At 35.8% G+C, this 15103-nt stretch overlaps 1 protein-coding gene across 2 annotated transcripts in view; it reads right to left on the bottom strand.

The window, feature by feature from the left end:
- Nucleotides 1-1306: 1306 nt before the first annotated feature.
- The window catches only part of LOC123541544 (serine/threonine-protein phosphatase 2A activator-like), a 28293-nt gene continuing 14496 nt past the window's right edge, over nucleotides 1307-15103 (bottom strand). Inside the window, exons 8-10 of one of the 2 annotated variants that reach the window (XM_053524438.1) lie at nucleotides 12474-12574; nucleotides 9111-9218; nucleotides 1307-5753 (exon numbers count right to left, since the gene is read on the bottom strand). In XM_053524438.1, the coding sequence (XP_053380413.1) occupies nucleotides 5688-5753; nucleotides 9111-9218; nucleotides 12474-12574 (275 nt within the window). In that variant the 3' untranslated portion in view covers nucleotides 1307-5687. Of the gene's footprint in view, nucleotides 5754-9074; nucleotides 9219-12473; nucleotides 12575-15103 lie in introns of those variants that run through there. The other variant, XM_053524437.1, reaches the window with a different exon arrangement.

The following is a 15103-nucleotide window of genomic DNA, read 5'->3' as shown; positions in this document are numbered from 1 at the left end:
GAGTTGGGTGCAAGTCTGATTAAAATCAATTGCAAAATGTGGTCTCAATCATGTTCACAAGCTAAAATAGCAAATTGTGGCCCTTTAAGGGGCCATAAATCCGGAACCCATGATGGAATCTGGCCAGTTTTCAAAGGAACGAAGATATAATGCCAATACAAGCTGTGTGCAAGTATGATTAAAATCAATTGCTAAATGCGGTCTCTATTATGTTCACAAGAAATTGTGGACGGACAGTGGACGAAGGGCGATCACAAAAACTCACCCTGTCACTACAGGAATGTTGAAGAGTAAGTAACCAAAGTCATAAAGTAAGTAACCCTAGTAACCAACGGTATATAGTGGGTTACAAATGGGCTGGGGTGCACAGTTTGGGCCATATTAGCATGGAGGCCCCAGGGTTTAAAGGAATAGACAATAAGTAGTGCTGCCTATTTGACCTTTGATCTAAATGACTTTGACTTTGAACTGACATGGTTGATTAAAAGTCATTTTACAGTGAAAATAATTATATAAAGTTACTTCAAAATCCTTTAAGGAGTTGAAAAGAAACAGAACAGCCATTCTATGAATGAAAGTACAGACCATTGGAAATAAAATGGAAGCAGACACAGTAAGAGTTCCATTCTGAAAACATGAACATTACCACATTATACGTCTGATTTTGAACATACTTGAAAAGCATTTCAATAAAAGCTCTTTTTTTCAAACCATGTAACTTCAAAATAAATTGAATGAACAAAGGCTTATGCAATAAAGTTTTATAATGTTGACATGGACTTCACTCCTTAATTTGTGCAAGCTTTATTTACAAACAACTCGCAGGGAATAGTTACCAAACCAAAACAGTTAACCCACAGGGTGAATGTGAGTAAGGTGTGTAACTAAGACTTAAAAAAGTCTTTTTTTTTTCGGTAATATGCTCAAAAAGTTTAGGGTAGGTAGATCTAGGTCTGAATATTTTTTGTGGGTATTTTTTTTTATTAAGTACGACTTTTCCAAAATAATTTTTGTGTCACAAAATGAATACAAATAAGGGGGTTATGCCTTTAGAGATGTCTAACATCATTGGCCACGTTTAAGTCATAAAAAGTGCAGTTTTGCAACTTTTTTTAAAAAGTTAAAAAAATATTCTCTAAGGCCATAAAACATATAGGGTCGGGCCAAAAATTTAGGGTAGGTCTGGATACCGGAAACAAACTCTTTCTTTTTACGCCTAATACAAATGTCATCCCAATTACACTTGGTACCGGTATATTAAATATGTCCTGCTGAGAAACATTCCTAACTTCTTTCTACTTCGGCACCAAGACACTACAGGTAATGATATACACCAACAAAGTATCTGAACTATACTTGCAAAAACCCAAAAAATATGTATATATATTGATCGAGGTTTAAGCAAATGATTTTCAAAGGTAATCAAATACAACAACACTTTCTCCATTCCATATTTCTTTTTATAAACCATTTATATTGCAAGCATAACCTTAACAAAATTAATGCCTGTGACATTAAAACATTTCAGCCGCACCATGAGAAAATCAACATAGTGCATTCGTGATCAGCATGGATCCAGACCAGCCTATGCATCCATGCTGTTCGCTAACAGTCTTTCTAATTGCGCTTTGAAAGTGAATAGCATGGATCCTGAGCAAACTGCGCGGATGCGCAGGCTGGTCTGGATCCATGCTGGTCGCAAATGCACTATGTTGGTTTTCTCATGGTGCGGCTCAATTTTAATTGTCAAATGTAACATAAAATCTGCAACAAAATGCCATATTTAATCATTCTGTAAGTAATTCTACAATCCAGAAACACTCCATTTAAAAATGTAAATCTACATAATACAACATGTGAAAAAATTGATGTCAAATTTCCTAATTTAAGATATAAAGTTTTAATGATGTAGTATGATTGAGTTTTCATTTTCTATGAACATTCTCAGCTTTCCTTCTTTACATATAGACATGTCACTTTCCTCTTTAGATACACTGACCAGTTTTTTTAATTGGTCATCTTACATTTACAAACATATACTATCAGGTTTTCCAGATACCAAAGGAACTTCATGGCACTTTTTATAGAAAGAATGTTACAATATATCAGTAAAAGTTCATTGCATATTTTTTGTTGTTTGGAAAAGAAACATAAGTAGAATACCAAATTTAACCTTTCAAGGGAATTACTTAACAAGATGCCTACAGGCAACATGTCAAGCCCGCCAGCTGTCATAAGGACTACGAGTTGCACACGACATTCGTAGTCCCCATAAAAATCCTTACCAAGTAGAGATAGGTCATAATACACCTTGAAAATTGGATGTAACATGCATGTTGTACTACACAGAAGTGGCCCCTTTTCACCCCAGGGGCATAATTCAAAGAATCTTGTTAGAAATCAACTAGGCAATATCAATGGCTTGGTAGAGGAACATTAGATGATGCCACATACCAAATTTCAAAGCTCTAGCTACTGTCGTTTTGAACAAGAAGATTTTTTAAGTTTTTCCTTTCGGCTGCCATGGCAACCAGAGTTCTGCATGGATTTCAATTCTTTGGTCAATTTTGACAGGGGGCACCCAAGGATCATTTCTGTGAAGTTTAGTGTAAATCTGCCCAGTGGTTTTGAAGAAAAAGATTTTTGAAATTTACAATATAGCCATATAGAGAAAATAAGCCCCGCGCCCTGGTGGCCATGTTTTTTACCGAAACAGAATGGTTAAAGCAAATTTGGTAGATGGTCACCTAGAAATCATTTCTACAAAATATTTTTGAAGTCCGGCTAACAGTTTCTAACAAGAAGATTTTCAAAGTTTTTCCTTTCAGTTGCCATGGCAACTGGAGTTCTATATGGAATTAAATTCTTTGGGCAATTTTGAAAGGGGGCTACCTAAGGATCATTCCTGTGAAGTTTGGTGTAAATCTGCCCATTGGTTCTGAAGAAGAAGATTTGTTTACAAATTGTTGACACACGACGCACGACAGACATCGAGTGGTCACAAAAGCTCACCTTGACACTAAGTGACAGATGAGCTAAAAAGTTACAAAATAAGCTATTTATAGTAACAACAAAGGGGAGTTATTCTAGTTTCTTGTGCATGACACTGTCTCATGATGGTGAACAACTGTGCCAAGTTAAATCAAAATCCCTCTATGCATGAAAAAGAAATGCTCTGGACGAAGTCATTCTTGTATCTGACATTGACCTCTAAGCGTGACCTTGACCTTAGACCTAGGGACCTGGTTGTGGTGCAAGACACTCCGTCTCATAATGATAAACATTCATGCCAAGTTACATCAAAATCCCACCATGCATTAAGAAGAAATGCTCTGGACAAACTTCAATTTGACCTTTGACCTCAGACTGTGTCCTTGACCTTTGAGATAGGAACATGGGCTTTGCGCATGTCACTCCTTCTCACTGAGGTTAACATTCATGCCAAATATATAGATTGGTCCAAACATGTTAAAGTTATGGTCTGGACAAAATCCGACGAATGCACAGACGCACACACATACACCGAACCGGCAAAAGTGGCAACTAAGTCAAGCTCACCACAAGCGGGCTCAATAACTGCAATTTAAGTGCTGAGAGCAAAATTATTGTATCTTGTTCTTTATTTATATAAAGTTACAGAACTTTTGCATTCAGACCTCGATTCTTTGCTGCTGCCTGTGACTTACACTGTGCTTTCAGTAAAATTCAAATAGCAAATGGTATCATTACATCCTTTCCCCTTGTAAATATCAACAGATGCAATTGCCTAAAAACATCAAAGAATGATTTTTTCTTACTGCTCAACTAAGTACTTCTGTCATATTTAATTAAGACAGTAAAATGGTCTTTTTCCATCTAGCTTTTGCAGATCACCAACAGAAATTTCAAACCTTTCATAATTTCAAAATTTAACATTTCATAATGCCCTAGCAAAACTTCTTTGCCAGACTTTCTTATACACTAAAAAGACTTTGGCAGTTGAAAATTACTTGATAATACAGGAATTGTACGAAACTGAATTGTGTAAAATCTTAAATTCACAGTGATCATTATTATTATAGTCAAAAGTAATAATCTGATGAGAGCAGTGCTACTTGCTTACTTCATTTTCTCACATCCATCTCTAATTTCCTTTAAGTTACAATTTAAATCCGATCTTTATAACACACCTACTAAAGCCTAGCGCCACCACCAAAAAGTGTCGATAAGGACATGAGCTGTTGACATTTCCATAGTGAAGCTATCACCGGTTTAAAAATGTGAAAAGGTGAGTAAAATTAACATGTTATTCTATATTTTCATTTGCAGAACTTATTTCAAAAATACAGGTTTACTGTAAATTCATTACAATATTATGTATGTCATTGGGTATTACTCATATTCCAACTACATTTCAATGAGCAGACACGCTGTAAGAACATTATCATGCATGCCGATGGTCAAAATGTGTATGACAATTATGCAGACAAACATCCGAAATCTTGCCAAGCAATTTTCTCCTAAAGGATTATTTCCAATAAACACTAATATGCCATGGAATGCAAGCTCTACAGCAAGAAAACAGATTACATCAAATATTGTCATGCTGCTGCAAATGGGCTAAATTTGTTCACCAATGAAAAGTTATGTCATAAAACTGAACTCACCGTCCAAACAAAACAAAACTTTTGACTATTTAAGATATGATATGATTCTAATAATGATAACGAATATGGAAACTTACTTGAAAAAATGTTACTTTTTTTAATCAAGTAATTTTAGCATAAATTTAAAAATATGATTATCTAAGAGAATCTTTCGGAGTCAATAAAATTCTGTATAGTTTCTGTGATCAATATAAACTGTGTGATATTATTAATTTTGTTCAATTTAGATGTTTAACATTGAAATTTTATGCACAAATTTTTATTTTCTATCGTTTTAATACTATGTTATGTTATATATTTGTATGCTATTTCTGATGCTAAATAAAACTATCCATCTATCTATCTATCTATAGCAAAATGCAGGAATGTGACACTTGATCTTTAGCCTGCTCACGGCAAGCAATTCTGCCTTTGCAACCTGTGCAGACCAAGATCAGCCTGCACATCTGTGCAGTCTGATCATGGTCTGCACTGTTTGCTATTCAGTCAGTAAACTGCAGTGAACATACCTTCGATTAATAAATGGTACTAGCCAAATTGAATGATGGATCAGTCCATTTTAGAAACTTAGCAGGGTAAAGGTTAATAGAATAAGCAAATTATAACATTGTCAAAACTTTATGCTCTCACATACAACAGATGTATAATATGTAGAAGAATATGAGAATAAAGACTAACCTTTTACTACAACTCTGGGACACAAAACAACATACACAACAGCTACCAAAATAAATAATTGCAATTATAGTATATCAAGATTTAAACTTACATTTTGAGAAGTGTATTTACAATAATTAATTATTGTCTAAGACCATTAAGTTGTTAATTAAGGAAGGCAATGTCTTCTCCATTTTATGGTTAATATGTAGAAATTGCTTCACTTCCTCGAACCTATGAAAAGCCTTTGTTTACATGTGATAATCCTACACAGATTTGCATGGAGCATGTCATCATTATACTTCGAGCCTACAGTACAAAGTGTAGATAGATGAAGTTCTTCACAGTGGTCTACGTCTGTTCAATGTCTGTACCCTGTCTCAATCAGGTAGAAGGTTTTATACTGAGAAGGCTTCCAAATAGGAAATGTTGTATCACAAACTTGCTTACCTACAAACAAAAATGATGTATCCTACAACAAACAGAGGCCATGAGCCTGAATCCTCCCCTGACTCGACCTAAATCCAAGATTAAATTCTGACCAGTTCATTAAGCTGTCAGAAATATAGCCCTAAAGTGTTAACAGTTTACTTGATTCACCTGGTGACCTGTTTTGACCCCACAGACCCATCAACTTGACTAAAGATTATCAGATTTCTTCGGACTGTTTCATGAGACAGTCAAAATGGCCTACAGTGTAAAAAGCTTTCTTTGTTGACCTAGGACCTACTTTTGACCCCCCCTGACAAGATTTTACATAACCTTGCCGCGCTTGAAAAAGATCCATCCTTGGCTTTTAATGGTACCACAAATTGCTAGGATATGGTATAATGAGATATGGATAATAGAAGTTAACAGGTATGTATAATAGGATAGTTAAAAGATGTACGAGTAGTATATAGAATTATATGTTTGTTCTTCAATAGTCCTTGAAGCTCCATGAGTTGAGTTATGTATTTATTCCAAAGCAACACAATGTTTTTTATTAACTACAGTCCGATGTTCAAGATGCGCTGTCTTAGGATTCCTTTATCATTTCATAAAACAAGGCCATGAAGGCCTGTATCACGTCTGTTCAAGTCTAGATACACTTCTCAATCAGTAGAAGGCTATTTCCTATACGAGAACGGCTTCCAAATAGGCAATGTCCTGATCACAGACAACTTGGATACCTAAAATCTCATGATAACATACTGCAGTTTCTACAAATACAACAAGAGGGCTCATGAAAGGCCCTGTATGCCACCTGACCTATGACCTAAAGATCATCAAGATTAACATCTGACAAGTTTCATTAAGATATTCAAAATTGGCCTCTAAAGTGTTACAAGTTTTTACTTTGATTCAACCTGTGACCTAGTTTTTGACCCAATGACCCAGATTCAAACTTGACCTAAAGATCATCAAGATTTACATTCTGACTAAGTTTCATGAAGGAACAGTCATAAAATTAATGTGGCCTCTACAGTGTAAAAAAGCTTTTCCTTTGATTTGACCTAGTGACCTAGTTTTTGACCCCCACCTGACCCAGATTTTAACATAACCTAAAGATCATCAAGATTAACATTCTGACCATGTTTCATTAAGATATGATCATAAATGTGGCCTCTACAGTGTTTACTAGCTTTTCCTTTGATTTGACCTGGTGACCCAGTTTTTGACTTTAATGACCCAGATTCAAACTGGACCTTGAGATCATCAAGATTAACACTCTGACCAAGTTTCATGAAGATACAGTCATAAATGCTGCCTCTACAGTGTTAAGAAGCTTTTCCTTTGATTTGACCTGGTGACCTAGTGTTTGACCCCAGATGACCCAATATCAAACTCGTCCAAGATTTTATTGAGGGTAACATTCTGACCAAGTTTCATTAAGATTGGGCCAAAATTGTGACCTCTAGAGTGTTAACAAGCTTTTCCTTTGATTTGACCTGGTGACCTATTTTTTGATCCTAAATGACCCAATATCGAACTCATCCAAGATTTTTTTGAGGGTAACATTCTGACAAAGTTTCATTCAGATTTGGCCAAAATTGTGACCTCTAGAGTGTTAACAAGCTTTTCCTTTGATTTGACCTGGTGACCTAGTTTTTGACCCTAGATGACCCAATATCGAACTCATCCAAGATTTTGTTGAGGGTAACATTCTGACCAAGTTTCATTAAGATTGGGCCAAAATTGTGACCTCTAGAGTGTTTACAGTCAAACTGTTGACGACGACAGACAACGGACGGACGACTGAAGGACGACGGACACAGGGTGATCACAAAAGCTCACCTTTGAGCACTTCATGCTCAGGTGAGCTAAAAAAATGACTGGCTAATACCTACAAACACAAAATGATTGGATAGTGCCTACATACACAAAATGACTGGCTAGTACCTTCAAATACAAAATGACTGACTAGTACCTGCAAACACAAAATGACTGACTAGTACCTACAAACACAAAATGACTGGCTAGTACCTACAAACACAAAATGACTGACTAGTGCCTACAAACATAAATGACTGGCTAGTGCCTACAAACACAAAATGACTGCCTAATACCTACAAACACAAAATGACTGTCTAGAGCCTACAAACACAAAATGACTGGCTAGTGCCTACAAATACAAAATGAGTACCTACAAACACAAAATGACTGGCTAGTGCCTACAAACACAAAATGCCTGACTAGTGCCTACAAACAAAATGACTGGCTAGTGCCTACAAACACAAAATGACTGGCTAGTACCGACAGACACAAAATGACTGGCTAGTGCCTACAAACACAAAATGACTGGCTAGTGCCTACAAACAAAATGACTGGCTAGTGCCTACAAACACAAAATGACTGGCTAGTACCGACAGACACAAAATGACTGGCTAGTGCCTACAAACACAAAATGACTGGCTAGAGCCTACAAACACAAAATGACTGGCTAGTGCCTACAAATACAAAATGAGTACCTACAAGCACAAAATGACTGGCTAGTGCCTACAAACACAAAATGCCTGACTAGTGCCTACAAACAAAATGACTGGCTAGTGCCTACAAACACAAAATGACTGGCTAGTACCGACAGACACAAAATGACTGGCTAGTGCCTACAAACACAAAATGACTGGCTAGTGCCTACAAACGCAAAATGACTGGCTAGTCCCTACAAACACAAAATGACTGACTAGTGCCTACAAACACAAAATGACTGGCTAGTGCCTACAAACACAAAATGACTGGCTAGTACCTACAAACACAAAATAATTGGCTTGTGCCTACAAACACAAAATGACTGGCTAGTACCTACAAACACAAAACGACTGACTAGAACCTGCAAACACAAAATGACTGACTAGTACAATGTGCCTTCAAACACAAAATGACTGGCTAGTGACTAAAAACATAATGGGTAATCACAATCAGTAATGTAATTTTAATCAGCTATGGGCCTCTGTTGAGTGGTAAAGGGTTCTCACTTTGAATCACTGAAACCTCAATCTCAACCTGGAGGTTTCAAACCTCGCTTTGATTGTAGAGGTATCTGTGAGAAAGTGGTTCAGCTGGCTTATGGAAGGCTAGTGATTCTACGCAGGTGTCTGTCCAAATATGAAACAATTCCTTGAGAGGCACCTGGGGTCTTCTTACACCATAAAAGAAATACTAAAATATTAATTTACAGTTTGAACTTCAAATGTAACTAGAGTTATTACTATTAAAAAGTAACTGATATGGCCAACAACTGATGCCAGTTTGTGCAATAATTACCTTTAAAAGATATACACAAAAAATTATTATAACTATTATACAAATGAGGTTCTTTTATACCTCTGCCTTGTACATTTTTACAAGCCCTGAGTTGACTTTATCCCAGTTTGGTACTGCACTTATATTCCATAATTGATTAGAATGTTCAGCGAATGGACCGGTTTTTACCTGAAATTGTTACACAAAATGTTACACTATACCACAGATAAAGCACAAGAGGACCATGATGGTCCTGAATCGCTCACCTCTTCCCACATGACCCAGTTTTGAGTATGACATCGTTTTTTCTATTATTTGACATAGTGACCTAGTTTTTGAGCTCATGTGACCCAGTTTTGAACCTGACCTAGATATTATCAAGATAAAACTTCTGAACAATTTTCATGAAGATCCATTGAAAAATATGGTCTCTAGCGAGGTCACAAGGTTTTTTCTATTATTTGACCTATGGACCTAGTTTTCGAAGGTACGTGACCCTGTTTTGAACTTTACCTAGATATCATCAAGGTGAACATTCTCACTAATTTTCATGAAGATCTCATGAAAAATATGGCCTCTAAAGAGGTCACAAGGTTTTTCTATTTTTATACCTACTGGCCTAGTTTTTGACCGCACGTGACCCAGTTTCGAAACTGACCTAGATATCATCAAGGTGAACATTCAGATCAATTTTCATGAAGATCCATTGAAAAATATGGCCTCTAGAGAGGTCAAAAGATTTTAATAATTTTAGACCTACTGACCTAGCTTTTGACCGCAGTTGACCCAGTTTCAAACTTGACCTAGATATCATCAAGATGAACATTCAGACCAACTTTCATACAGATCCCGTGAAAAGTATGGCCTCTAGAGAGGTCACAAGGTTTTTTTATTATTTGACCTACTGACCTAGTTTTTTAAGGCACGTGACCCAGTTTCAAACTTGACCTAGATATCATCAAGGTGAACATTCTGACCAATTTTCATGAAGATCCATTCAAGGGTATGGCCTCTAGAGAGGTCACAAGGTTTTTCTAATTTAAGACCTACTGACCTAGTTTTTGATCGCAGTTGATCAGTTTCAAACTTGACCTATATATCATCAAGATGAACATTCAGACCAACTTTCATACAGATCCCGTGAAAAGTATGGCCTCTAGAGAGGTCACAAGGTTTTTTTATTATTTGACCTACTGACCTAGTTTTTTAAGGCACGTGACCCAGTTTCAAACTTGACCTAGATATCATCAAGGTGAACATTCTGACCAATTTTCATGAAGATCCATTCAAGGGTATGGCCTCTAGAGAGGTCACAAGGTTTTTCTAATTTAAGACCTACTGACCTAGTTTTTGATCGCAGTTGATCAGTTTCAAACTTGACCTATATATCATCAAGATAAACATTCAGACCAACTTTCATACAAATCCCATGAAAAATATGGCCTCTAGAGAGGTCACAACGTTTTTTCATTATTTGACCTACTGACCTACTTTTGAAGGCACGTGACCCACTTTCAAACCTGACCTAGATATCATCAAGATGAACATTCAGACCAACTTTCATACAGATCCCATGAAAAATATGGCCTCTAGAGAGGTCACAAGGTTTTTCTAATTTAAGACCTACTGACCTAGTTTTTGATCGCAGTTGATCAGTTTCAAACTTGACCTATATATCATCAAGATAAACATTCAGACCAACTTTCATACAAATCCCATGAAAAATATGGCCTCTAGAGAGGTCACAACGTTTTTTCATTATTTGACCTACTGACCTACTTTTGAAGGCACGTGACCCACTTTCAAACTTGACCTAGATATCATCAAGATGAACATTCAGACCAACTTTCATACAGATCCCATGAAAAATATGGCCTCTAGAGAGGTCACAAGGTTTTTCTATTATTTGACCTACTGACCTAGTTTTTGATGGCATGTGACCCACTTTCGAGCTTGACCTAGATATCATCAAGGTCAACATTCTGACCAATTTTCATGAAGATCTCATGAAATATATGGCCTCTAGAGAGGTCACAAGGTTTTTCTATTTTTAGACCTACTGACCTAGTTTTTGAAGGCACATGACCCAGTTTCGAACTTGACCTAGATATCATCAAGACGAACATTCAGACCAACTTTCATACAGATCCCATGAAAAATATGGCCTTTAGAGAGGCCACAAGGTTTTTCTATTATTTGACCTACTGACCTAGTTTTTGAAGGCACGTGACCCACTTTCGAACTTGACCTAGATATCATCAAGGTGAATTTCTGACCAATTTTCATGAAGATCTTATGAAATATATGGCCTCTAGAGAGGTCACAAGGTTTTTCTAGTTTTAGACCTAATGACCTAGTTTTTGAAGGCACGTGACCCAGTTTCAAACTTGACCTAGATATCATCAAGGTGAACATTCTGACCAATTTTCATGAAGATCTTGTGAAATATATGGCCTCTAGAGAGGTCACAAGGTTTTTCTATTTTTAGACCTACTGACCTAGTTTTTAATGGCACGTGACCCAGTTTCGAACTTGACCTAGATATCATCAAGATGAACATTCTGACCAACTTTCATAAAGATCCCATGTAAAATGTGACCTCTAGAGTGGTCACAAGCAAAAGTTTACGTACGCACGCACGGACGACGGACACCGCGTGATCACAAAAGCTCACCTTGTCACTATGTGACAGGTGAGCTAAAAAGCAGAATTTTTTTTTACCCTAGACTTGCTAAAAACAGAGCAAGTATGCACTTACTTAAATAGCTGACCTTTTTTTCCAAATAAGCAAAACTATACAAGACAAATGAAGGAGAAAAAGATAAACAATCTATTTATGCCATTTTCATGTGCATTCTTGAAAACTGAATCTGAGAGAACTTTGGTAGCTGCAAACAGGCACATACAGGTTTAAACTGAACAACTGCTCTACTGCTGGAAGTCTATTTTAAAATCAAATCTACATAACTATGGTATGTTGATAACCCAAGCTGAACTGGACAATGCTGAAAAAGATCAAAGATGGGAAATTATAACTGACTAAATATAAAACAGTTATAATGTTCCTAGGGCCAAGAGGAGGTCCATGAAATACCCTACTAGCCTTCAAGTCCAGATGTAGAAGTGGGGAAAACTAGCGCACAGGTTTTAGCGGTGGGTTTTTACTTGGGACCCTGCCCATTTTCATGACAATCAGTGCAATTTTAAGTCATTTCAGACACACGTTTGTAGGCAAATGTGTGATTTATGTGTAAATCAGGTTGAAAGTACAAAATGTACTCAGAACAAGCAAGGAGAATTTGAGATCATGTATGTGCAGGAACAGGGGTTTGTGAATCCTCTCCTGAGAAATGTGTGCAAACATGACAAAAATGTGTTCAAATGTTGATGATACTGGCAATATTAGAGTACCATGGAATGAAGTTATGTAAAAATAGAACTTACCTGATTAATATATTTAATGCAGCTTAAAAACATATAATCTTTTGAGAAGTGTTCATAAATTTCTGGCTTTACTGATGACTTTGGAAAAATTCTGGGATGTCCTGAAAAGACCAAACATGTTATATCATAACAGCAAATACAATAGTCAAAACATACTTGAAGAATGTACAAAACAAGGTGTTTATCCTTCAAAAACTTTGTCTTTATATGACTAACAATTACATACTCATAAATTTATGTGCATAATATGAAGAGATCAAACAGATGCATGATTTATACTTTATGCACACAAGTTTTTAAATGATACTTTGTACATGACCACAATATCAATCAGTACAAAACTTTACCAGTAACAGGGGTCTGTATCTAACTTACTTCTCAGTCGCATAGATTGAAAACAAGATTTGTTTGTAAAACATGTGTGCCCTCTGTGATGACCTTTACAAGGTTACTGGGTACGTAAATATCAGTCTTAAGTACATGGTGACCTTAACCTTTGACTTAATGATTCAAAAACTAAAAAATGAAAGTCTAAAATTTTCCACTGAGACCTTAACCTTTGATCTATTGACCCCTTAAACAACAGGAGTCATTTACTAACCTCTGGCAAATGATAGGAAAACATATGGTCTACAAACAGCCAGGTAGGTATGAGCAAAACAATATACCTATTATTCTTCAAAAACAATATAATTATATTCTTCAAAGGAAGGCTTGATAAATCAAAGTTATGGTAAGTGACATGGCTAAGATGCTTTTCTAGGGAGAGTTGTTTCTGAATTTACAACCTAGTTACTCCCACTGCCATCTGTCCTTTGGCCAGGCGCTTGAATATAAAGATCTCAGTCCATTGAGCTTTTAATGGGTACCAACAAATTGCTAGAGATATGGTATAATAGAGATATGGCATAATAGAGATATGGTATAACAGAGATATGGTATAATAGAGATATGGTATAATAGAGATATGGTATAACAGAGATATGGTATAATAGAGATATGGTATAATTGGTTTTGTTCTTCAAAGTAGTGTCCTGTGAAAGCTCCACTGAGTTGAGCTTATGTTATTTATTTCACAAAGCAACAACAAATGTTATTTTTTACTTAAACCTAACAGTCCGATTGCTTCAAGTAATGGCAGCTGTCTTAGTGAATTCCTTTTTAAATCATTTCAGTAAAACAAGAGGGCCATGAAGGCCCTGTATCGCTCACCTGACCTGTTGGCCTAAAGATCATCAAGACTAACATTCTGACCAAGTTTCATTAAGATATGGTCATAAATGTGGCCTCTAGAGTGTTAACTAGCTTTTCCTTTAATTTGACCTAGTGTCCTAATTTCTGACCCCACATGACCCAGATTCGAAATTACCTAAAGATCATCATGATTAACATTCTGGCCGAGTTTCATGAAGATACAATCATAAATGTGGCTTCTAGATTGTTAACAAGCTTTACTTTTGCTTTGACCTGGTGACCTAGTTTTTGACCCCACCTGACCCAGATATGAATTTGACCTAAAGATCATCAAGATTAACACGCTGATTAAAGAGAATTCCTATAGTTTTTTTCCTTTCATAGATTTTTTTTTAAATTCACATATATGATATGAAATTTTGTGCTGAAAACAATGAACAAATAAAAACAATAGGTCACCAGGCTTGTTTTTGTGAAAAATTGTTTTAAACACACCCACTGTTGCTGAAACTGCCAGCGATTTTTCAACATTTTCATAATTTTCTGCTTTTTTATAAATACCAACCAAAATATACATCAAGACAGCACAATAAGGTTTTTTTCTTTTTACAAATTTTATTATATACTTATTTGATATTATAGCCATATTTGTAATACTCTATCCTTACAGTAATTGGTACAAATGAAAAAAAAATATTGTTTCATATTTACTTTTGTGAACTTTTTTCAATGAAAAATACCCATAGTGAAGAATATTTTTTTAAATTTTGAAAAAACTCTTTCATAGAATTTTTTCCTGTTTTTCTTGTGTATAGATAATTGTATTGTGAACATAAAAATGCCAAAAAATGTATGGGTCACCAGGCTAAATTTTATGTTAAGACCGCTAGAATACAACACCTGTTAGGACGGAAAGTGGCGCGAACCTGGCCAAACTGATTACATGTATGTGCGCTAGAAGTTAAAAAAAGTTTTTAAAATTCTTAATTCTTTCTATAATTGAATGCTAAATAATCTGAAAGGTGATATTGACTTATCAGTACTAAGTCAATTATCTTACATTATGAACAACACTGTCTTTGTACTAAAATGCGATGTGAAACACAACCACAAAAATAGCAAGATATCTGTCAGGCATGATACTTGTCAATACAACATAAACCAGTATCAACATTTGATTACTGATAAAACTTATTTCATTCAAGAAACCTCATATTTAAAATTGTCTGTAACATGTTTCGACAAATGTTGACTTCAGTTCAGATTTCCATAGAAAGTGTCGGCTGCGCAGAAAGATGCGCATAAAAAACTATAGGAATTCCCTTTAAGTTTCATTAAGATATGTTCATAAATGTGGCCTCTAGAGTGTTAACAAGCATTTTCTTTGATTTGACCTGCTGACCTAGTTTTTGACCCCAAATGACCCAGATTCGAAC

The sequence above is a fragment of the Mercenaria mercenaria genome, chromosome 15 (assembly GCF_021730395.1).
Source record: "Mercenaria mercenaria strain notata chromosome 15, MADL_Memer_1, whole genome shotgun sequence".
In the NCBI taxonomy this organism is placed as follows: Eukaryota; Metazoa; Mollusca; class Bivalvia; order Venerida; family Veneridae; genus Mercenaria; species Mercenaria mercenaria.
Note: the sequence above shows the minus strand (reverse complement) of the source record. Positions and strands in the feature narration are given on the sequence as shown.